The sequence below is a fragment of the Scomber scombrus genome, chromosome 23 (assembly GCF_963691925.1).
Source record: "Scomber scombrus chromosome 23, fScoSco1.1, whole genome shotgun sequence".
NCBI lineage: Eukaryota > Metazoa > Chordata > Actinopteri > Scombriformes > Scombridae > Scomber > Scomber scombrus.
The window spans coordinates 9,545,318-9,569,410 of NC_084992.1; the positions used below are offsets into that span (position 1 = coordinate 9,545,318).

General features: G+C 39.6%; 3 protein-coding genes across 3 annotated transcripts in view; 2 read left to right on the forward strand and 1 right to left on the reverse strand.

The window, feature by feature from the left end:
* Nucleotides 1–24,093, reverse strand: part of aadat (aminoadipate aminotransferase) — a 175,074-nt gene that overhangs the window by 66,278 nt on the left and 84,703 nt on the right. The window lies entirely within an intron of this gene.
* On the forward strand, nt 1,055–3,133 carry LOC134005666 (permeability factor 2-like). The gene is made up of 4 exons (XM_062444643.1): nt 1,055–1,248; nt 1,437–1,548; nt 1,654–1,734; nt 1,934–3,133. Exons 1-4 carry the CDS (start codon nt 1,188–1,190, stop codon nt 1,992–1,994), a joined length of 315 nt encoding a protein of 104 aa, XP_062300627.1. The 5' UTR covers nt 1,055–1,187; the 3' UTR covers nt 1,995–3,133.
* LOC134005520 (protein mono-ADP-ribosyltransferase PARP14-like) lies at nt 10,480–13,584 on the forward strand. The gene is made up of 7 exons (XM_062444445.1): nt 10,480–10,498; nt 10,624–10,770; nt 11,688–11,750; nt 11,837–12,013; nt 12,121–12,303; nt 12,408–13,025; nt 13,415–13,584. The coding sequence occupies exons 1-7, from the start codon at nt 10,480–10,482 to the stop codon at nt 13,582–13,584; spliced, it is 1,377 nt and encodes a 458-aa protein (XP_062300429.1).

Genomic DNA, 24,093 nt, shown 5'->3' on the forward strand with positions numbered 1-24,093 from the left:
CACCTCAAACAAACAAGCTCCAAAGTTGACTTTATAGTTGGTATGACTTTATCTATTATGAAGTTTTGATCCATGGAGGTTTTATATTTGTCCTTGAGTCTGAAAAGCGATCTAAAAATCATTACAATGTAAAGTGTATGGATAAAGTGGGAACTTTCAGGCAGGGCACACTACACTATTGAACATTTTCAGGCAGGTGCATACCCCTGTAATGAACTTGTAATACCCAAGTTATCACAGTGGTAACTTTAACTTTCTTTGTGCTGATTGCTAAAGACACTGTAGAAATACACTGCTCAGGTTACAAAGTAATCCACCTTGGATAAGCATTTGCATCTATGTGATTTGCAAACGCAGTGCCATGCTGGATTAAGTCACAACTAAAGTTGAGCGACATTCAACTTTTTCTGGGATGACCCTACGTTGTTTTGCCACAGCCCTCTGCTCTGGCACCCCTGCAACTTAAATGCACTGAATTAACCAGATGGCTGCTTTTTTTCATGCACAGATAACATTAGTCTGAATGTGGCAAAAATCTTCAATACCACTGCTCAGAGCAGACTGTTCATGACCAGTAATCTACATCACAAGCCTATTTACTTTGTTACTCTCTGCCTGCCTGCTGCTGTCAATCAAACACCAAGACACTCTCCCTAGTGGCTGAGAGGAAAATAAGTATTCACCCAAAATTCCTTTTTTTAACTTTCATGGTAAAAAAACAAAACAAGAATAAAAATTAGAGATTAAACCTTTCTAAATTCGCCCTTTTCTGTTGGCGTGGAAGATGAATGTCTGCCATGTTTTCACGTTGTTATATGTCTAGGGTGCAAATAGCTCAGCTGTATGGCCAAGGCTGTTTTTACCAGGGGTGCAAATAGACAGCTGAGAGAATTCTGGAGAAAAATAGCTGGATTACAAAAGCATGCACTAGCAGGATGGGAATGCATGACTTTCCGTTTTTTTTTTTTTTTTTTAATAGTTCTTAGGAAGCCCTTGTCCTTGGCCAGTGTCAGCATGTATAAATACAAGGGCCCCAAAAATGTGGCTCACAGTTCTTCACACTGAGAAGGAGAACACACACACAAGACAGACAGATTCTCACAACCTGAGAAGAGAGGGAACTGCTGCAAAAACAAGCCTTCCACTGATAACTTACAGGACTAATTTCCACCATTCAAGACACAAGCATGAATATTAAAGTCCAGTGCATCATCCTCCTGATCTGCATTACTATTTGCACATCAGCAGGTAAGTGTTGCCCTAGTTGCTGGTTCCTTGGGTCGTGGCATGCTTTTTTAAGATGTTGTTTTAGAGCTAAATAATGATTAAAAACATCTAAGTCTCTTTTTGTCTTGGTTTAACATATCTAGAAATCATGGAAAGGTGAAACTGTGTATCATATGTTATTTACACTGTCCTCTGATTTTTCTTTCCAGTTATTAGGACCAATTGCAGATGTGTAACAACAATCAGAGGTGTGGATCCCCTTCGCATCAATGGACTCAAGATTTATGATCCACGTCCATATTGTAACAAGCAAGAAATCATGTAAGTACCTACATATTACATGGGCAAATACACAACAAAACAAACCAGCTCCAATAATAACGGTTGTTTACATTTTTCTTTTACATTTTTCTTTCCCCAACACAGTGTGATGCTGAAAGATGGGCCCCCACAGTGTCTCGACCCTACTGGCAAATTTGCCCAAGCACTAGTTGAAACAACACAAAGGTATGTAAGAAGCTTATTTGCACGGTGCACTCTCATTCAACACAGCATGAACTATGTAATAATTATATGAGAGTAACCTTGACAAATAATCTCCAGATACTGTACTTTGTTTACAAGCAGCTGGTACTACAGGAAAAGAAGTGAAATGTCAAAGGTGAAATAAAAAATGTTAAAGGCTGAACACGTGATTTCTTCACAGGAAGATGAAGCAACGAGCTGTTAAGATGAACACCAGCACCACAAAAGCAGCAGTGATATAATGCGGATTGCGGGCGTGTATATTTTTCTCACAACTCTGCTGAAGTGCCAATTCCTAAGAGGAGAGAGCAGCACGCCTGTCTAGTGTGTAGTAGGTGTGGTTTGTGCGTGTTTCTAGAAAGTGAAAAAGAGGAGAAACAGGACTGAAACACGTCACACAGTTCCATTTCATGTATTTTGTAAAAAAGTGTGGCTCAGTTTTGCAAATTAGCAGCTGAAACTGACTAATACCTGAGCTTCGGCACATTTAAAACACAGTACTGGAAGTCAGGGATGTACATGTTCTTACCCTGGAGAGATGGAAAGCTCTGCCTTCAGTTAGTGATGTAAATACACTGATGATGTGTTTGATTCAACGCTGCATTACATACTGGTTTCCCTTGTGTTCCTATTTAGTGCATCTTGTAGCAAATAGTCTGTCATCTTTCAAAAATGCTGTTTATGTCTTTGTTCAAGTTGACGGATAATTATGTGAAAGTGTGTAATGTCTACTAATTGTGCAGTATATTAAGATGATAACCAGTGTTTTATGTTTCACATTTTGAAGGTTTTGTATACATTCTTCTTTTTTTAATACATGTATTTACTGTTTAATTTGTAAATACATGTCATTTAGTTATTTCCTGCTTCTTTTTTCGGTTTTCACTCATGACAGATGTTTAGTGTTTAAACATTTTAATTATCTTACCAACCTAATATGGACAACATGTTCATTGTTGTGTTAATTATTTGCTTTGGCAGATGGCTGCTTCTTTTCATGCACAGATAACATTAGTCTGAACGTGGCAAAAATCTTCAATACCACTGCTCAGAGCACACTGGTCATGACCAGTAATCTACATCACAAGCCTATTTACTTTGTTACTCTCTGCCTGCCTGCTGCTGTCAATCAAACACCAAGACACTCCCCCTAGTGGCTGAGAGGAAAATAAGTCAAACACCAAGACACTCCCCCTAGTGGCTGAGAGGAAAATAAGTATTCACCCAAAATTCCTTTTTTAACTTTCATGGTAAAAAACAAAACAAAAATATATTGACAACAAATCACATAGTTGGTGTTTAACAGTCTTATTTGTATTTGATACAAAAAATCAAATAAAAATCAAACACATTGGTACAAAAATGTTTTGACTCGCCTCTTTTTTATTTTGCATGAACAAAATACAATTTTAAAAGTTGCAATATTTTTTCTGTAATCTTATGACTGTCACCATCATCATCATAAATGCTGAAGCTACACACTAAACACACAGTTGTAAACTAAAGTTACAATACTATGTTTGCTAGGCCAACAACAAGCGTGACTGTGTTGAATGATATTTGTTGGATATTGGTTACACTGATTATGTACCAAACCTTTGGTGAGCCAAAATTACCCCAGTGCCTCTGGACAGCAGCATCGGCCCTGCTTTCACAGAGCTTTAACTTACTTCAGAAAAATAGATAGAGCACTGACAGCTCGTCAACTTTTACAACTCTGCAGAGTTTACTTTATCCTCTCACTTGTGTATCACCATCTGTAATCACTTCCATAACCTTGCAACTAAATGCACATTGTTCACAATTCATGTTGAAATAATTATGTCTATGTTTATGTTGATGTAATTCTCAGTCTCTGTAAAGCACTGCTTTATTGTTGGCTTTGCATCAGTTCAGTTTTTAGTCTTAGTAGGACATCTGGTGGGTTGATGTGGTAATGCTGCAGGATGTCAAGTTTACACCAGAACTTATGGCGCTTTTCCACTACACAGTTCCAGCACGACTCGACTTGACTCGGCTCGACTCGACTCGTTTTTTTTTGCGTTTCCACTAGGGATAGTACCTGGTACCTGGTACTTTTTTAGTACCTGCTCTGGTGAGGTTCCAAGCGAGCCAAGCCGATACTGAATGTGACGTCAACAGACTGCCGGCCACTGATTGGTCAGATAGTCGTCACTGGAAGAGTCATGAGCTGTCCCACACAAGAATCAAACCCGGCATTTTTAAATACCGGCAGCAGCGTTACAACCATAGTTACAGCTATACGGCTCAATTTTCTTGCTTTGTGTGTGACAGAAAGCCTCTTACAGCAGCAAGTACACCACTGCCTCCATGTCCTCCATTGTTTATGTGTTTTGTGTCGCGTATAAAACGAAGTCACGGCAGTTTCGCGGAGCTGTGCTATGACGACCCCGCCCACGTTGAGTAGGTACTTTTTTTTATGGAAAAGGTCTGTCCTGGAACCGTACCGAGGCGAGGCGAGCCGAGTCGAGTCGAGCCGAGTAGTAAAAGAACTGTATAGTGGAAAAGCTCCATTAACTGTTTAAGGGTATTTCTTCGGGTTGGGTTTGTTTTTATTTTTTAATGGTGGGAAATCACAACACAATATCCAAAACCTCTTTGGTTTCATTATGATTATAAGTGGACTGATTATACTATAATCAACATCATGTAAAGACATCAATATCATCATCATCAATGTTATCCTCATCATTACATCACAGTAACACTGATTGCTATTCCTGCACAATAAGGCCAACCATGGGAATTTCCACTTAAAGCTAAACTTGACCTATTTATTGTATTGGGTGTGTCCACTTGCAGGTTTTCAGAGGGAGCAGGAAACCTTTTCAAGTGAAAGTGAAACTAAATAAAGGCACTTCAGAATACATTGTTCACTCAGGAGGCAGGGTGGTATACTGAGAAGTGACATACTTTTTCAAAGTTTTTCTATAAGTTCAGGTAAAATGGAAGAATACCAACATCCATTATTCTTTGAAGCTAAGGAGCTGACAGACAGAGAGAAGGAGAAGGTCAGGAGACACTTTCAGAAAAAACGAGATTCTGGTGGTGGTGATTGTGGAATGATTGAAAAAGTTGGAGACAACATCTTTAAAATCTGCTTTAAGGAAAAAGAAGGTAAGGTATCGACTGAGTTATGTGTAAAATTTACTTTGCATTTTGAGTTTAATGAAGGCTTTCCTTGGGACTTTGTTGTGTTTACAGATCAGGAAAGGGTTTTGCAGAGAAAGTTTCACACTATCTCACTTCCTTCCGGGGAGTTACATCTGACTGTGAGCCGAACCAATTCACCTCAGACCCCTAAACCCTTTGATCAGCCATCAACTAGTTACTCACAGGTGAGTTAACAGAGTGCTACTGAACATAGGTAATAGGGGTGTGACAGAATCTCGCGATATTAAAACGTGACGATATTTCTCGTCGAGCTGAAAGTTCTCTTGTAAAGCAGTAATCACCTGTACAGGCGTCATGCCGCGGGCAGCACGGGGCACCAAAAGAAAAAAAAGACGACCAGTTTTCTATCGCTCATTTGCACGTCACGTCTCCTTTTTATAAAGTCACCGTGTGGATCATTAACCTTGTTGTTCTAGTTTGTGAACTAACTCTCTTACCTGCTGAGAAGGTCTCTCAGGCGAGGATAGGTTGACCTTAGGTCTGTACACTGAAAGCCTGAGGTAGGAGGAGCGGGGGAATCTAACGCAGCTGCGGTGGCCTAATGATGCAAAAAGTACAATTAGTCACACACTACCAAATTAAAACACAATTTATAATTATGTTGTGTATTTATGTGATATAGGATTTCTGGAATTTACCTTTATTTCTGTGTTTCTATTGGCAATATGTTATAATTCGTCATGTATTCTTTATACTTCATTTTTGGTATTTGTGATTGTGTATAATTTTGGTATTTATGGTTGTTATTTCTATCTATCTATCTATCTATCTATCTATCTATCTATCTATCTATCTATCTATCTATCTATCTATCTATTGGGGCGGGGGCTTTTACAGTGCTTGCATATTGCATACTGCATATGATAATTCATGCTTAGAAAGTGCTGAACTGAAGTGACATTCATTACAAGATAATTAGTTAAAACATGATTAGTAATTCATTGTTTTGCATTTTGTTACTTTCAGTCAAATAAAACACTATAATTGAAGTTTTCTTACAAAGTGTTAAAATCTCGTCTCGTTCTCGTGAACGCAGTATCGTGTATCATCTCATCTCGTGAGCTGAGTGTATTGTCACACCCCTATTAGGTAACCTAGGTGGATGTTAGCATAAGTATGGTAAAAACAAACGTCATAATCAAAAGATCTTGTCAAACCAGTTTGGAGGGACTTCCCAAGAGAGTCAGGGAGTCTTGTCCTAATTTTAAGATATCTCAAGATTTATAGAACAGAAAATGCAGTAATCTTATTAAACTCACATCTTTATAAAATAATTAATGTTTATTTTTGCTTCTCTCCTGTAGACATTCAAAAAAGAAAACACAAAAGGCCTTGAGAAGATTTTCAAGACTGATGTTTTCCTCCTGTATTATCTGAGAGACAACCCCAAAGCATTCAAAGTCTTAGAGAAGCAGCTTTCTGCTATTAGTTGCAAGGTAGAGTTGGACTTTGATGAAGAGGAGGCAGTGGTTAGAGGGGATGTTGAGAAGGGGCCTGGAGGAGCTTTTGGCAGTGCTGCAGAGTCATGGGAGCTACAGGTGGATAAGATCTTCATTGGTCTTACTGAGAGCTATGTCTGCTATCATGTGGTTGATCCAAAACTAGTGAAAATCCTACTGCAGGAACTCAGCTTTGTGACTGATAATATAAAAGTATACAAAGAGGATGGTTATGCTGTGGTTGTGGGAGAAGTTCAGGCTGTGAAGGAAAGAATTGCGATTCTGGAGAAGAGACTGCCGACCCGTAAGGAACTCCCAGTTGAGGAGAAGCAGTTCAAACTGGTAGAGGAGGAGTTCAGTAGAGAAATGTGTGCACATTGCCCAGAAGTAAAAATCCTCAGAGGTAATGTGAATTTGATCATCTTGGAGGGCCCTGACAAGGAAGTGCAGTTAGGAGTGACAAAATTTGAGGAACTGTTAAAAAAGATAAAGGAAAAGAGAGTTAAGCTCTCTACAACTTTGATGACCTTCATGACATCCAGTGGTGTCATCTCCAAGTACCAGACTCGCTTCCAGCACAGCCTCAGGAACGCTGTTGCCTTAGAGGTTGGGTCAGACCTGTTACTGTCGAGTTTGTCCTCTGATGCTCTGGATGAGGCTGAGGCAGCAGTTCTGAGAGAACTGAGTGAGGTCACTGTGCAGCTGCAGGGTGCCGCAGCTCTACCTCCAGATCTAGACAAAGTGAAGGAAGTCCTGATCAAAGCAAAAAATGAAGCAAACCTTCGAGAGCGCAGAGTAGATGTCAGCTTCATCTCAGTTACCAGTGGAGCTGCAATGACCAAAGTACAGCTGATTGGCTACAGTGAAAATGTGAACAAACTGAGAGAGGTTCTGCAAGACTACCAAATGAACCAGGTCAGTACACAAGAGGTGCTGAACTTACCCAACCCTGATATGATTGACAGTTTTGATAAAATCTTGGGCCTGATTGGGATGAAACCAACTGAGGTGACATTAAAAGCCTTGCATTTTCCGTATCCTTGTGTGCTTGTGTCTGGTCCCCATTGTTTAGTTCAGGAGACCAAGCGGGGCCTAATATCAACTTTAGCCAGTCTGACATCAGACACACTAGTTCTAGATGGACCAGGGGCTCAGCACTACTTCCAGAGAGAAGGTAAAGTCAGCAAGGAGCTGGTAGAGAGCTCCTGTCATGTTCTTATTACAACACAACAAGGTGTGCAGTCCAGAAATGTGAATACTAGATCACAAAGCATCAGTAACCCAGGACCCAGCAGCGTCACACCTCCACTTTCCATGAGCAGACAGCGCTTCAGCAGTGTTGGAAGTATGGCGGTCAACAAAACAAACCTTGAGATCAAACTTGGCAGTTTGGTGGATGAGCAGGTTAGACTACTTTTTAAAAAACTTTACTCTGTTTTAATCAATAAAGCAGCAGTGCACCACTCGCACTGTTATTTTCTTTGTCATTTTGATTATCTCCACAGGTGAATGTGTTGGTGGTCCCGATACTCAACAGGAAGCTAACTGCTACTAAAATTGGCAAATGTCTGTTGAGTAAAGCAGGCAACACACTCAAGTCAAAGTTTGAGTCAGTGGCAGCAAATTGCACCCTCTGCCCTGGAGATGTGCTGCAGGTTGATGGGCCCCCGTCTCTGAGCTGCTCCAAGATCTTCTTCATTGAGTGTTTGCCATGGGATGGAGTCAGAGGGCAGAGTGTGCAGGTAAAGTGAAATATCTGCAGGATTCAGTAGTGAAGGAGAATGTAAACAATGGGGTTTTACATTCAAGATTAATTTAGTGTTTCAAAGAGGTAGTGATCTTCATAACAGTACAATCAAAACACTGTTTTGTATTTAAAGGGGACATATTATTGCCTAATATGAGACAGAATTGTAATCTAGTTACACTCCATTTTCAGTCAACCCAACTTGGTGGAATGGGTGGATTCAAAGGTCTGGACCCAGGCAAGACAAATTATGCAGATTTACATGTCTATATTTTTAATGTTGGGCTCAATATATCTTGCTTGATTTGCAGCAAAAAAAAACCTAATTTAACTTATATCGATGCTTTAGGCTCGTTTTTCTTTCCTCTCAGGAGACTTCCACTGAGACTTCAGAGGCAATATAAACAAACCATCAATAACAGAAAGTCCCACAAAGCATAATATGTCCCCTTTTTAGAAAAACTGAAAACACTGACACACACAGCATATACAAAATTTGAATATAAAAAATTGAAAACACAGGCTGACCGAACTTGTGTGCATTTCATCATGGCAACTCATAATGTGACTCAGTATTGTGTATGGCCCCCACATGCCTGTATGCACTGACAACGTCTGGGCATGCTCCTGATGACTTGGTGGATGGTGTCCTGGGGGATCTCCTCTCAGACCTGGCTAAGGGCATCAATGAGCACCTGGACAGTTTGTGGTGGTACTTATTGGTGTCAGATGCACCGATACATAACATCCCATAGGTGCTCAGTTGGATTTAAGTCAGGGGAACGTGAGGGCCAATCAATGGCATAAATGCCTTTGTAAATAAGGAACTGCCTACACACTCTGGCCACATTAGGTGGTCATTATCCTGCACCAGAAGGAACCCAGGGCCCACTGCACCAGTGTAAGGTCTGGTAATTGCTCTGGGGAATTCATCCCGGTACCACAGCAAAACCAGTCATAACATTCACCATGGCGTCTCCAAACTCTTTCATGCCTGTTACGTGTGCTCAGTTTGAACCTGCTCTCATCTGTGAAGACAAGGGGGCATCAATGACAGACAACTAAAGGATGTCAGGCCCTCATGCCACATTCATGGAGTCTGTTCCACCAGTAGCCTGCTGGAGGTCATTTTGTAGGGCTTTGGCAGTGCTCCTCACACAAAGGAGCAGATACCAGTCCTGCTGCTGGGTTGATGCCCTCCTATGGAGGGCATCAAGCACCTGACTGGGCTGCAGGTACCGCCTCATGCCACCAGTAGTGACAAGGACACTTGCAGAACACAAACTAGGGACGAATCAATCAGGAAGGATAAGGAGAGAGCAGGTGTCTGTGGACACCACATGCAATACCATCCACTTTTTTGGGGGTTATCTTGCTTGTGGATCTCCATTGCACCTATTGTCACTTTCATTTGCACCAAAGCAGGTAAAATTGATTCACAATCACTTGTGCTTCCTAAATGGACTGATTGATATCCCTGAATTTGACTGACTTTGTGTTATACTATGATGATTAAGTGTTCCCTTAATGTTTTTGAACAGTGTGTATTGTTTAACTTAAACTTGACACCCATATATCATATATATTAGTATGTCCTGCACTCTTGCAGCCTAAATAATACTGAAAAGTGGTTTGATATATTTGTAAGGTCCAGACCTCAGTAATCAAAGACAAAATAACACTCAAACTTCCTTGCACTACTTAGAAGGCCAAAGGACAAGCTAACTAGCTTATTGAACTGTATGGGCTAGTTTTGGACACACATGGGACGTTATATCACTAGATGAGATTTTCCAGAACAATAAGAAAATCAGTCATTTCCTTATGAGATCTGTGTCCTCTTCAGTGGGCTTCAGTCAAAATGAGCTTCATCTGAAAACGAGCTGAAAAACTAGCTTACTGCTCACATCTTAGCTAGCCATGTACAATTCAGAAGTGACATTTGACATCGACATGAAAATGTATGTTTTTTGTTTCGTAGGCTCTTGGTAATGGGCTGAAGAGGTGTTTGGACCTCTGTGTACAGCAGGGCTTGAGCTCAGTGGCCTTTCCGGTTATCGGACCTGGAGTTGTTTTGAAATATCCGCTGAGAGAAGCCATCCAAGCACTAACTGAGAACATTCGTCAGTTTGGATCATCTGCACCCTCTGGGTCACTCGCCACCATCCGCATCGTCATTAAACCTGATTATCCTGACTCTGAGGAGGTGAATATCAACACTTGGATGAATGTTGTGACTGGTTTGTAAGATGAAAGGATGCATGATTTACTGAAGAGAACGTTTAATACTGATCTTTTTAAATCTTACAGTGCTACCATGATGTCTATGGGCAGCTCAGCTTAAATATGAATCAGGGAGGCCAAGGTAAACTAGAACAAACTCAGACTACTTTGATTAATTGTTAATTACAAATACAGAGACAAATAAGCAACATTTTTATCATAAATATAAGACAAATATGAAACATGTTGTTCCTTGCTTTCTCTCAGCAATCTTCAGGTCTCTCACCACTGACCTTGAAGAGGTCACAATAACAGTGGGAGGTGGGGTTAAACTACAGCTGGTGTTTGGTGACATCACCAATGAGATTACAGATGCTGTGGTGAACACGACCGACTTCACTAATTTCAGTGATGGTAGGTGAAAGCTGCTTTAGCAGGAGGACCATGATGTAACTACATTTGCAAGTTACTTTTAGCCACGCTCAGTGGTGAAATGTAACAAACTGCATTCACTCAAGTACTATAAAAAATAGAGGTAATTGTACTTTACTTGAATTACTTTATACTTCTACTCCACTACATTTCAGGTGGAAAAAGTATACTTTTTACTTTGATAACTTTAAAATTGTTTACTTTTCAGGTCAATATTTTATGTAATATGATCAGTTCAAGAAAATGCATTGTTATAGGTTAGACTGTACAACAGTATAGCTAGCGGCACCAGTGAGTTAAAATGTTTCACTTTTGTTGTGAAATATCTGAGGTTATAGACTATTATTGAATGAAAACAATGATGGACGCCACAGTATAAACTGTAATAATTTTGGTCATACCTTAAAGGATGAAGGTGATTTTCTGTGTTTTTCTTTTTGTCAACATATCTTATGAGCAGAGCCATACCAACAATTAACTGATCCAACTTGCATGTATTGTATGTGTATCTAAAGCTTGATATATCTCAATTCTCTGTGCAGCAGAGCTCTGTTGTCTAAAACTATTGAAAAGACACCAATGAGCCACATCACTGCACTGGATGACATATTCCTTCACCACACATGCTACATGTCACAGCCTCTTGACTTTGTGCTATCCAGTAAAAGTCTTAAAAAAATTAAGTACAAAGTCAAGAGTTTGTAATATATAGCACTAATTAGCAGCTGTTTGCATGCTAACATGCTAAACTAATATGATAAACACTACGTGCGCTTAAAGCAACATCAGTGTTGTGTCATACTAGTTTTCAGCCCAAAGCACCAAAAATACAGCATCACAGAGCTGCTAGCATGGCTGTAGGCTCTTCTTCTATTATATATATCATCTGTATTCTACAGATGGTGTGTGCAAAGACATCTTAACTGTAGCTGGACCAGATGTGGAGGCAGAACTGAAAGCAGGTGAGAAAAGGGGAGCAGCTAGACATCTTTTAGCAACACACACTAAAATATTTGGACTCATGATGTGTTTGTTGTTTTGTGTGCAGCAAAAGTGAACCGGGGAGACGTTTTGGTATCCCAGTCTGGATCATTCCCCTGTGATGCCATTTTACATGTGTGTGGAGAAAGGGATGCTGGCCTCATTGAACAACTTGTGTGTCGCATCATTGATCACTGTGAAACCTTTGGATTCGAGTCTGTGGCCATTCCTGCCATCTGTGCTGGTATATATTTTATTTTATGACATCATATATATATATAATATAATTGTCAGGTGTGTGGTTCAAGACATTGAAAGTTTTAATTCTGACATAAAATTCAAACTGTTCAGGTGTTGGTGGGTTGGACCCAGGTGTCGTGGCAGGTGCCATCTTCCGAGGGGTCAAGGCTGCCACATCGTCCACTCCCCTTTACAGTCTCACAAAGATTCGCCTTGTCCTGATCAAGATTAATGTTTTCCTGGCGTTTAAAGAGGAAGCAATGCAGATGTTTGCCACTGCTGTAATCAACCGAGGTAATGGGAAAAGCCTTCTTCTTTCATGGTTGTATCACAGTATCACATTTCTCTCATTTTATTGGGAATTTTCACTGATTGTCATTGTTTGATGAATCTTGCAGCACCAGTACATCAGTTTTCTCAAGCACCACAACAACAGCCTCCACTGTCTATGAACGCAGACTTAAGCATCGTCCGTACCATTTCTACAAGTCATCAGTCTATCTTCCAGTTTTTGGGTCTTTCCAGAGAGGATGTTGATGATGCCATGATAAAGCTGAATAATCTGTATGAGGCTCAGTGCTCCACACAAACCCTCAAAAAGGCAGAGCTGGAAGGCATCACCCAAGACGACATGAATGATCTGACACAGCTGGTGGAGACCCTGGGTCTGTACATGCAGATGAACCAGGGTGACTTGATGGTGAGCGGGTTGAAAGATGGAGTCGGCCAAGTGACACAGATGATTAATGCCTTTCAGCATGACTGCCTCAGGAGACAGATGAGAGTTAGGGAGGAGGAGGATTTGTATGGCCGTGTGGCTTGGTGCATCCTGGGACATAATGGCAACTGGGAGAGATTCCCCAAAACAGCCACTTATGACCTTGAAATTAATGATATAGCTAGAGGGATAGTGGATGCACAGGCAATCCAATGGACCGTGGATCGACAGAGGATGGAGGCCACAAGACCATTAAGTGGACACACGGCAAAGCTAAAACGACTTGAGAATCTGCCAGGTGAGAAGATGGTTATTAAAAAATACTCTCTGTAAAACATTTAAATATTTATTTATTTATGTTATATTTGTACTGCTATATGTGTAAAAACCCTTTATCAGTTGATAATATCCAGTTGAGCTTCATTTACGTTTTGATTTTATTGTGACATTTTATAGACCATCATCATTAGATTATCAGCAAACCTTGAGCTGCTTCTCGAAAGATTTTCTGTAAATCACAACTTAAAACAGCATTAAAGAAAAAGCTCTTGCCTTTCTTGACATTATCTAGTAATCTGAAAATACAAAGTCCAGATTTCACATGAACCATGTTACCTTCATACACTTTGGATTGTTTTTCTTAATGAAAATCTGACATCTTTATACTTGTCAACTAATTGTTTCCAGACTTCACTCCCCCTTTGTACTGGGACAACATGGCAAAAGATAAAAACCTGATGGTGGTTGCACTGCAGCCTTCCTCTGTTGAGTATCAAACTGTAAAGGAAGCCTTTAAACGAACTGTCCCCAAGACTGTAATGAAGGTAAGCAGCTTTTACCAGGAACTACTTGCTTAGTTGCTCCTTTCCTTTCTTACCTGATAGAAGCCTTTGTTAACTGTTTTACCTTAAACCACTTTTCTGTCACATATTTACATAAATACTATTTTCATAGACATTTTTACTTCAGGAGAATTCAGTCATCTAGATCTGTAATAGACCTAGATTAATGGGTATCCATTTTGTATCTACATATGGTATAAAAAAAAATAATGTCAGCAAAATGTTATGAATGTAATTTAAATATTTACATTACCTCCAGGTAGTCTCAACAGGTTACATACAGGTTTTCTTTTTTTGTTTGTTTTTATTGGTAGATTGAACGTTTGCAGAATGTTCATCTGCGACGCGCCTATGAAGTGCAGAAGAAGCACATTTCTGATAAGAATGGACAGACCCATGGAGCAGGTGAAAAGCTTCTGTATCACGGGACGACCCAGGACAACTGTGACTCCATCATGAAAACTGGGTTCAACAGGCGCTTTGCTGGCCAAAATGGTAATTATCATTTGGACCATTCATACTCATAAGCACTCTTGACACAAAATACTACAACAGTGATCTACAGACTGTGGCAGGTTTCTTTGCTTGTTGTTAATGTATCTGTTTCCTCTTTTTCTCAGCAACTGCATATGGTCTGGGAACCTACTTTGCTGTACACGCCAGTTACTCAGCCCATCCCACCTACTCCAAGCCTGCTATGGATGGTACCCAGTTAATGTTTGTAGCACGAGTCCTAACTGGCATCTACACACAGGGTCGAAGTGACATGAAGGTTCCTCCGCCTCTCAGTGACCAGCAGCCCCATGAGCGCTATGACAGTGTGGTGGATAAAATGGACAATCCCAACATGTATGTCGTGTTCCATGATAACCAAGCTTACCCAGACTACCTCATCACTTTCAAGTGACTGTGAGGGAAACATGAGGCGTTTTTCTTAGTGCACATTTTTATATACATAATGAAAAAAAGGTGAGCGATAAGCTTTTGAGTTATAAATAATGGTTTAAGGTATCTTTACAGTTATAGTCATGTATAACAATGATAATTGTTATGATTCTGTCCCAGTCTGGCTTTATGTGCCTCCACCAGTCTACCAGATTGCCCTCAGGGTTTACTGACTGTTTAAGACTGGACTGAGTGGGAAGAAGGACAATTAAGAGAGGTTGTACTTGAAAAACTGTTGCTTTCAACATTGACTCTTGTTGGAACGAAATGCTCAAGTGAATTGAAATACTAGTTATGTCATTTAGAGCTGCAGTTGTCTTTTAGTTTGATTCATGTTGTTTCATGCCACATTAATGTGCAATCCTCTGCTTGACAGACTGACAATTCATGTTGTTGTCAAGTTTATTTTGGTGTGTGCTCACTGCCACTTATTTTATCAAGTTAGTTGTTATGACTTAAATACCAATCTAAATAATAATAACACCAGCTGAATTATTGATGGAGTCACTATCATCACACATTGTTGTAAAGTAAATACTAACACCACTGACTCACATGCACACTTAAAGGCAACATTTTCTCACTAATGTATGAAGCTGTCAATCCTTTATTTGGTTGATATTTGCATTAGGTGTTGCACAAAGACAAACATGGAAAGAAACAGATTGTATAAATGAATATAAAAAGGTGGAAAAAGCATTGCATTGCATTGCATTGCATTGCATTGCATTGATATTTTTCTTATATTGAATGCATCATTGAATCCATTGATTATATGTACTGTGAGAGGGGTCGCTCACACAACTCTGCAGCTCTGAAGTTTATTAGCCTCTTTTAGCTCATTGTTTCGTTTTTATGGCATATTTACTACAGCCTACAGTTACATAACTATGTTAACAAGGCCTATATTTTGGCTGAGGTGTAACTGAGTTTGAATTTTTTTAAATTATGACAAAGATACACTTTATTTACCGGTTTTTACAGTAATCCACCAGGAATATGAATTTACATTTATGTGATTTTCAAACACAGTGCCGTCCTGGATTAAGTTACAGCAAAAATTGAGCCACATTCAATTATTTTCTGGATGACCCTGCATTGTTTTGCCACAACCCTCTGCTTTTATATCCCTCCATGTCAATGCACAAAATGGAATGGCTGCTTTTTTCATCCACAGATAACATTAGTTTTAATGTGGCAAAAATCTCAAGTACCACTGCTCAGAGCACACTGTTCATGACCAGTAATCTACATCACAAGCCTGTTTACTTTGTCTCTCTCTGCCTGCCTGCTGCTGTCAATCAAACACCAACACACTCCCCCTAGTGGCTGAGAGGAAAATAAGTATTCACTCAAGGTCCTTTTTTCCCCTGTCATGATAAAATAAAATAAAAACTACTGATAACAAATCACATAGTTGGTCTTTAACTGTCTTATTTGTATTTGATACAAAAATCAAATCAAAATCAAAGAGATTGGTACAAAAATGTTTTGAATAGCCTCTTTTTAAACTTGCATGGACAAAATAGAATTTTAAAAACTGTAATATTTTTACTGTTATCTTATGACTGTCACCATTATCATTATAAATGCTGATGCTATACCTGTTAAACACACAGTTGTAACGCTATCATCATTGATTATGTATTGAACCTTTGGTCAGCCAAAATTAACCAAGGTGCATCTTCACAGTAGAAGTGACCCTGTGGTTTCTCCTTTTCACTGACCTTTAACTAATTTCAGCAAAGTGCTGACAGCTCATCAACTTTTACAACTGTCCTGAGTTTACCTTCTGCTCTCCCATGTGTAAATCACTTTATTCACACTGACAGCAGCTGCTTAATTTTTTGGCTTTGCATCAGTACAGTGTTTAGTCTCAGTAAGATATCTGGTGGGTCAATTTGAAAATGCTGCAAGATGTCAAGTTTACACCAGAACTTAATGTGTAAAGGTATTTCTTTTTCTTTGTTTTGATTGTTCAATGTTGGGAAATCACAACACATCAAATGGATGAAATGTCCGAAACTTCAATGGTTTCATCATGATTATTAGTGGACTGATTATACTAATCAGCATCATGGAAATACATAATAATCAATGTTATCATCATCATTTAATCATAGTAACATGACACAACAAGACCACACATGGTAATGTCCCACATAAAGCTTAACATCACCTATTTATAGTTTTGGCTGTTACCATTTGCAAGCAGTCATGACATAGGGAGCAGGGAGACCTTTACAGATGAAAGTGAAACTAAATAAAGGCCCTGCAGAATACACTGTTTACTCAGTAGGCAGGGGGCACACAGAGAAGTACTTTTGATAAGAAACATACTAAATAACATTTTCATAAGTTCAGGTAAAATGGAAAATTATCTATATCAATTATTCTTTGAGGCTAAGGAGCTGACAGACAGAGAGAAGGAAACGATCAGGAGACATTTCTGGAAAAGACAAGATTCTGGTGGTGGTGATTGTGGAATGATTGAAAAAGTTGGAGACAAAACCTATAAAATCAGCTTTAAGGAAAAACAAGGTAAGGCATGACAACAGGTTGGACTGAGTTATGAGTAGAATTTACTTTGCAGTTTGAGCTAGTTGGGACTTTGTTGTGTTTAAAGATCATGAAAGGGTTTTGCAGAAGAAGTTTCACACTATCTCACTTCTTTCCGGGGAGCTTCATCTGACTGTGAACCGAACCAATTCACCTCAGACCCCTAAACACTTTGATCAGCCATCGATTAGTCACTCACAGGTGAGTTAATAGGGTACTAATGACCGTAGGTAACCTAGGCGGAGGGACTTCCCAAGAGAGTCACAGGAATCTTATAAGATTTTAAGATGTTTATGGCATCAAGATTTATAGAACATAAAATGCAGTAATCTGATTACAGTCACATTGTTATAAAATAATTCATGTGTTTATTGTTGCTTTTCTCCTTTAGACATTCAAAAAAGAAAACACAAATGGCCTTGAGAAGATTTTCAAGACTGATGTTTTCTTTCTGTATTATCTGAGAGACAACCCCAAAGCATTCAAAGTCTTAGAGAATCAGCTCTCTACTATTAGTTGCAAGGTGGAGTTAGACTTTGATAGAGAGGAGGCAGTGGTTAGAGGGGATGTTGAGAATGGGCCTGGAGGAGCTTTTGGCAGTGCTGCAGAGACATGGGAGCTACAGGTGGATAAGATCTTTGTGGGTTTTACTGAGAGCTGTCTCTGCTATCATGTGGTTGAGCCAAAACTAGTGAAAATCCTACTGCAGGACCTCAGCTTTGTGACAGATAATATCAAAGTGTACATAAAGGTTGGTTATGCTGTGGTTGTGGGAGAAGTTCAGGCTGTGAAGGAAAGAATTGCGATTCTGGAGGCGAGACTGCCAAATCGTAAGGAACTCCCAGTTGTAGAGAAGCAGTTCAAACTGGTAGAGGAGGAGTTTAGTAGAGAAATGTGTGTACATTGCCTAAAAGTAAAAATTCTCAGAGGTAATGTGAATTTGATAATCTTGGAGGGCCCTGACAAGGAAGTGCAGTTAGGAGTGACAAAACTGGAAGAACTGATGAAAAAGATAAAGGAAAAGAGAGTTAAGCTCTCTACAACTTTGATGACCTTCATGACATCCAGTGGTGTCATCTCCAAGTACCAGACTCACTTCCAGCACAGCCTCAGAAACCCTGTTGCCTTAGAGGTTGGATCAGACCTGGTACTGTCGAGTTTGTCCTCTGATGCTCTGGATGAGGCTGAGACAGCAGTGCTGAGAGACCTGAGTGAAGTCAATGTGTGGCTGCAGGGTGCCGCAGCTCTACCTCCAGATCTAGACAAAGTGAAAGAAATCCTGATAAAAGCCAAAAACGAGGCAAACCTTCGAGAGCGCAGAGTAGATGTCAGCTTCATCTCAGTTACCAGTGGAGCTGCAGTGACCAAAGTACAGCTGGTTGGCTACAGTGAAAATGTGAACAAGCTGAGAGAGGTTCTGCAAGACTACCAAATGAACCACGTCAGTACACAAGAGGTGCTGAACATACCCAACCCTGATATGATTGACAGTTTTGATAAAATCTTGGGCCTGATTGGGATGAAACCAACTGAGGTGACATTAAAAGCCTCGCATTTCCTGTATCCTTGTGTGCTTATGTCTGGTCCCCGTTGTCTAGTTCAGGAGGCCAAGTGGACCCTAATATCAACTTTAGCCAGTCTGACATCAGACACACTAGTTCTAGATGGACCAGGGGCTCAGCACTACTTCCAGAGAGAAGGTAAAGTCAGCAAGGAGCTGGTAGAGAGCTCCTGTCATGTTCTTATTACAGCACAACAAGGTGTGCAGTCCAGAAATGTGAATACTACATCACAAAGCATCAGTAACCCAGGACCCAGCAGCGTCACACCTCAACCTCTGAATGTAGGAAGTATGGTGGTCAACAAAATAAACCTTGAGATCAAGTTCGGCAATTTGGAGGATGAGCAGGTTAGACTACTCTATTTTACTTATTACTCTGTTTTAATCAATAAAGCAGCAGTGCACCACTCACACTGTTATTATCTCCACAGGTGGATGTGTTGGTGGTCCCGATGCTTAACAAGAAGCTAACTGTTACTAAAATTGGCAAATGTCTGTTGAGTAAAGCAGGGAACACAATCAAGTCAAAGTTTGAGTCGGTGGCAGCAAATTGCACCCTCCGCCCTGGAGATGTGCTGCAGGTTGATGGGCCCCCGTCTCTGAGCTGTTCCAAGATCTTCTTCATTGAGTGTTTGCCATGGGATGGAGTCAGAGGGCAGAGTGTGCAGGTAAAGTGAAATACCTGCAGGATTCAGGAATGAAGGAGAATATGGATTTACATGTAAGGTTCATTTAGTGTTGCAAAGAGGTAATGAACTTCATAACAGTAGAATCAATACACCTAACGTTTTTTTCCAAGCTTTAGAGACTAAAGTAGCCAACCTATAAGCATTAAAATTAAATAACCATTTCTTTCTGTCATCATTAGAGCACCAAAACATTTCTGGATCTTGAACAGACATTTAATTATATATCTGTGTTCTTAAGTCATCATAAAAAGGACATTACAGAAGAAGATGTGATTCATTTTTAATTTCTCCAAGTTCACATAATTCACATAACCTGTCAAACTCTTGAATATTTTTAAATCTGCCAACTTCAAGGTTCAAGGGAAGGATTCCTGTTCCCAGCTTTGCTACTAAGGAACTTTGACTTCTTGATATGTTTGCTCTGACATATGATTCAGGGCCATAACTGTGCTTAATTTGAAAATAATCGTTCGTAATTTGAGCTTTAACAAAATATGATTGAACCATTTGACCTCAAATACAACAAGTAGCTTTGTTCTAATTGTGGTTATACAACATGATAAATTTGTATACATATATTGTAACCCAACTTCCTCAAAAATAGCATACATTTCTTTAGCCCATGGCTAGATGTGTAATTTATTCCAAAATAAGTAAAGAAGTCAACAGAACAAACAAACATATAATGCACATTTACAGGTCTATATTTTTTCTATATTTATCTCATTCTTTACTTGAAATTTCAACCTCTTAAATATATCTGTACATGTTGGACAACAGCTGTCGTCAGCTGGGTAGAAGGTAGGGTACAGGATAGAAAAAAACATTGTAAACAAATTGTTCAGAGCACACTTAAGCTCTACTGAAAAATGGTTTGATATATCTTAAGGTTCAGACATGAGTAATCAAAGACAAAATAACACTCATAAGTTCCCAGCACTACTACTTAGAAGGCCAAGGGACAAGTTAACTAGCTGTATGGGTTAGTATTGAACACATGTGGGACTTTATATCACTAGATGGGATTTTCCAGAGCGACAAGCTTTCGCTAAAAAAAATAATTTCCTCAAGAGCTCTGTGTCCTTTTCAGTGGGCTTCAGTCAAAAGGAGCTTCATCTGAAAATCTAGCTTACTGCACACATCTTAGCTAGCCATCTACAATTCAGCAGTGACTTTCAGCAATGACTTTTCAAACCAGGCAACTGTTTTTTTTTGTTTTGTAGGCTCTTGGTAATGGGCTGAAGAGGTGTTTAGACCTCTGCGTACAGCAGGGCTTGAGCTCAGTGGCCTTTCCGATTATCGGACCTGGAATTATTTTGAACTACCCGCTGATAAAAGCCATCCAAACACTGACTGAGAACATTCGTCAGTTTGGATTATCTGCATCCTCTGGGTCACTCACCACCATCCGCATCGTCATCAAACCTGATTATCCTGACTCTGAGGTGAATATCAACACTTGGATGAATGTTGTGACTAATGTGTGAGATGCAAGGATGCAAGTGTTTAATACTGGCTTTTTTAAATTTACAGTGCTATCATGATGTCTATTGGCAGCTCAGCTTAAGCATGAATCAGGGAGGCCAAGGTAATCTAGGAGACAACTCAGACTATTTGGATTTGTCTTTAATTACAAATCCAGTGAAAAACACTGTTATAAAACAATTTAAAACATATTTTCACATAGTTATCTATTAGCAGTGGTGGCAATATGGCACATTCCCATTTCCATTAATATTCTTAATTATCAAATTAGATATAAAATATAAAACATGTTGTTCTGCTATTTTTCTCAGCAATCTTCAGGTCCCTCATCAGTGACCTTGATGAGATCACAATAACAGTGGGAGACGGGGTTAAACTACAGCTGGTGTTCGATGACATCACCAGTGAGATTACATATCCTGTGGTAAAAGCGACCGACTTCTCTAACTACGGGGATGGTAGGTGCCCAGAAGACAAATCCATAATTTGTTGAATTTTCCTCTAGCGCCCCCAGTGGGTTACAATTTTAGTAAAGTAATTAGTAAGATGTCTCACCAGCTACTGGATTGAGGGCACAGATATCCACAGTTCCCAAGTGATGCATCCTAATGAGTTTGATGATTCCCCTACTTCAGTACTACAATAAGGTTCACATTTTTAGTTTTGATTGACTATTATTGAATGAAATTTCGTACATATTAAGATGGTCCCCACTGGATAAATTGTAATAATTACAATACTCAAGATTAATCTGTTTTTTAACCAACTTTTCTGTATGTTTTGCCACAAAAAAGTATTTTCACCACAAATTCGCACCATTACTACTTTTTTGGCAGGCAGGCACCTGGCTACGTGGCTACAGTGAGCAAGGTGACACGATGGGACAGCATTCACTTTGTGGAAATATTCGTATTATTTTGATTTTGAGGGTGGAAATCAGGGCAAGATCATTACAATTGTACCCGGGTAACAAGAGCATGTTGCCCTGTTGCAAGTAATGATATGTGGAATTGAATTATTTTGGACCTCTGTCACAATACTACACAGTTTTTCTTATTACAATTAGAAAAAATAAAGCACGGCTTAAAATAATATATAAACAAATTCAAAGTAAACACCACAGTGATCCCATATTTTGAGTGTACTACATCTTTGGACTCATGATGTCTTTGTTGTGTTGTATGCAGCAAAAGTGAACCGGGGAGACATTTTGGTATCCCATCCTGGATCATTCCCCTGTGATGCCATTTTGCATGTGTGTGGAGAAAAGGATGCTGGTCTCATTGAACAACTTGTGTGTCGCATCATTTATCACTGTGAATCTATTGGATTTGAGTCTGTGACCATTCCTGCCATCGATGCTGGTATATATTTTATTTTGATCAAATAATTGTCAGGTTTGTGGTTCAAGACACTGACAGTTTTAAATCTGACATACAATTCTGACATAAAACTGTTCAGGTTTTGGTGGGTTGGACCCAGGTGTCGTGGCAGGTGCAATCCTCCGAGGGGTCAAGGCTGCCACGTCGTCCACTCTTTACAGTCTCACCAAGATTAGACTTGTCCTGATCAAGATCAATGTTTTCCTGGCGTTTAAAGAGGAAGCAATGCAGATGTTTTCCACTGCTGTAATCAACAGAGGTAATAGGAAAAGTCTTCTTCTTTTATGGTTGTTAGAATCAGATTTCTCTCATTTTGTTGGGAATTTTCACTGATTGTCATTGTTTGATGAATCTTGCAGCACCAGTACTTCAGTTTTCTCAAGCACCACAACAACAGCCTCCACTGTCTATGAACGCAGACCCAAATATCGCCCGTACCATTTCTACGAGTCAGCAGTCTATCTTCCTGTTCCTGGGTCTTTCCAGAAAGGATGTTAATGATGCCATGATAAAGCTGAATAATCTGTATGAGGCTCAGTGCTCCACACAAACCCTCAAAAAGGCAGAGCTGGAAGGCCTTACCCAAGATGACATGAACGATCTGACGCAGCTGGTGGAGACCCTGGGTCTGTACATGCAGATGAACCAGGGTGACTTGATGGTGAGCGGGTTGAAAGATGGAGTCGGCCAAGTGACACAGATGATTAATGCCTTTCAGCATGACTGCCTCAGGAGACAGATGAGAGTTAGGGAGGAGGAGGATTTGTATGGCCGTGTGGCTTGGTGCATCCTGGGACATAATGGCAACTGGGAGAGATTCCCCAAAACAGCCACTTATGACCTTGAAATTAATGATATAGCTAGAGGGATAGTGGATGCACAGGCAATCCAATGGACCGTGGATCGACAGAGGATGGAGGCCACAAGACCATTAAGTGGACACACGGCAAAGCTAAAACGACTTGAGAATCTGCCAGGTGAGAAGATGGTTATTAAAAAATACTCTCTGTAAAACATTTAAATATTTATTTATTTATGTTATATTTGTACTGCTATATGTGTAAAAACCCTTTATCAGTTGATAATATCCAGTTGAGCTTCATTTACGTTTTGATTTTATTGTGACATTTTATAGACCATCATCATTAGATTATCAGCAAACCTTGAGCTGCTTCTCGGAAGATTTTCTGTAAATCACAACTTAAAACAGCATTAAAGAAAAAGCTCTTGCCTTTCTTGACATTATCTAGTAATCTGAAAATACAAAGTCCAGATTTCACATGAACCATGTTACCTTCATACACTTTGGATTGTTTTTCTTAATGAAAATCTGACATCTTTATACTTGTCAACTAATTGTTTCCAGACTTCACTCCCCCTTTGTACTGGGACAACATGGCAAAAGATAAAAACCTGATGGTGGTTGCACTGCAGCCTTCCTCTGTTGAGTATCAAACTGTAAAGGAAGCCTTTAAACGAACTGTCCCCAAGACTGTAATGAAGGTAAGCAGCTTTTACCAGGAACTACTCTGAATTGTGATGCATTTCAAACTTGCTTAGTTGCTCCTTTCCTTTCTTACCTGATAGAAGCCTTTGTTAACTGTTTTACCTTAAACCACTTTTCTGTCACATATTTACATAAATACTATTTTCATAGACATTTTTACTTCAGGAGAATTCAGTCATCTAGATCTGTAATAGACCTAGATTAATGGGTATCCATTTTGTATCTACATATGGTATAAAAAAAAATAATGTCAGCAAAATGTTATGAATGTAATTTAAATATTTACATTACCTCCAGGTAGTCTCAACAGGTTACATACAGGTTTTCTTTTTTTGTTTGTTTTTATTGGTAGATTGAACGTTTGCAGAATGTTCATCTGCGACGCGCCTATGAAGT

What these genes read in the sequence shown, in the direction of transcription:
- LOC134005666 (XM_062444643.1), top strand. Translation starts at nt 1,188, where the DNA reads ATGAATATTAAAGTCCAGTGCATCATCCTCCTGATCTGCATTACTATT. An exon ending in TACTATTTGCACATCAGCAG is followed by an intron (nt 1,249 to 1,436) that starts GTAAGTGTTGCC and finishes TTTTCTTTCCAG; the next exon opens with TTATTAGGACCAATTGCAGA. An exon ending in CTAGTTGAAACAACACAAAG is followed by an intron (nt 1,735 to 1,933) that starts GTATGTAAGAAG and finishes ATTTCTTCACAG; the next exon opens with GAAGATGAAGCAACGAGCTG.
- LOC134005520 (XM_062444445.1), top strand. An exon ending in GGAGGCAGAACTGAAAGCAG is followed by an intron (nt 11,751 to 11,836) that starts GTGAGAAAAGGG and finishes TTTTGTGTGCAG; the next exon opens with CAAAAGTGAACCGGGGAGAC. An exon ending in CATTCCTGCCATCTGTGCTG is followed by an intron (nt 12,014 to 12,120) that starts GTATATATTTTA and finishes CAAACTGTTCAG; the next exon opens with GTGTTGGTGGGTTGGACCCA.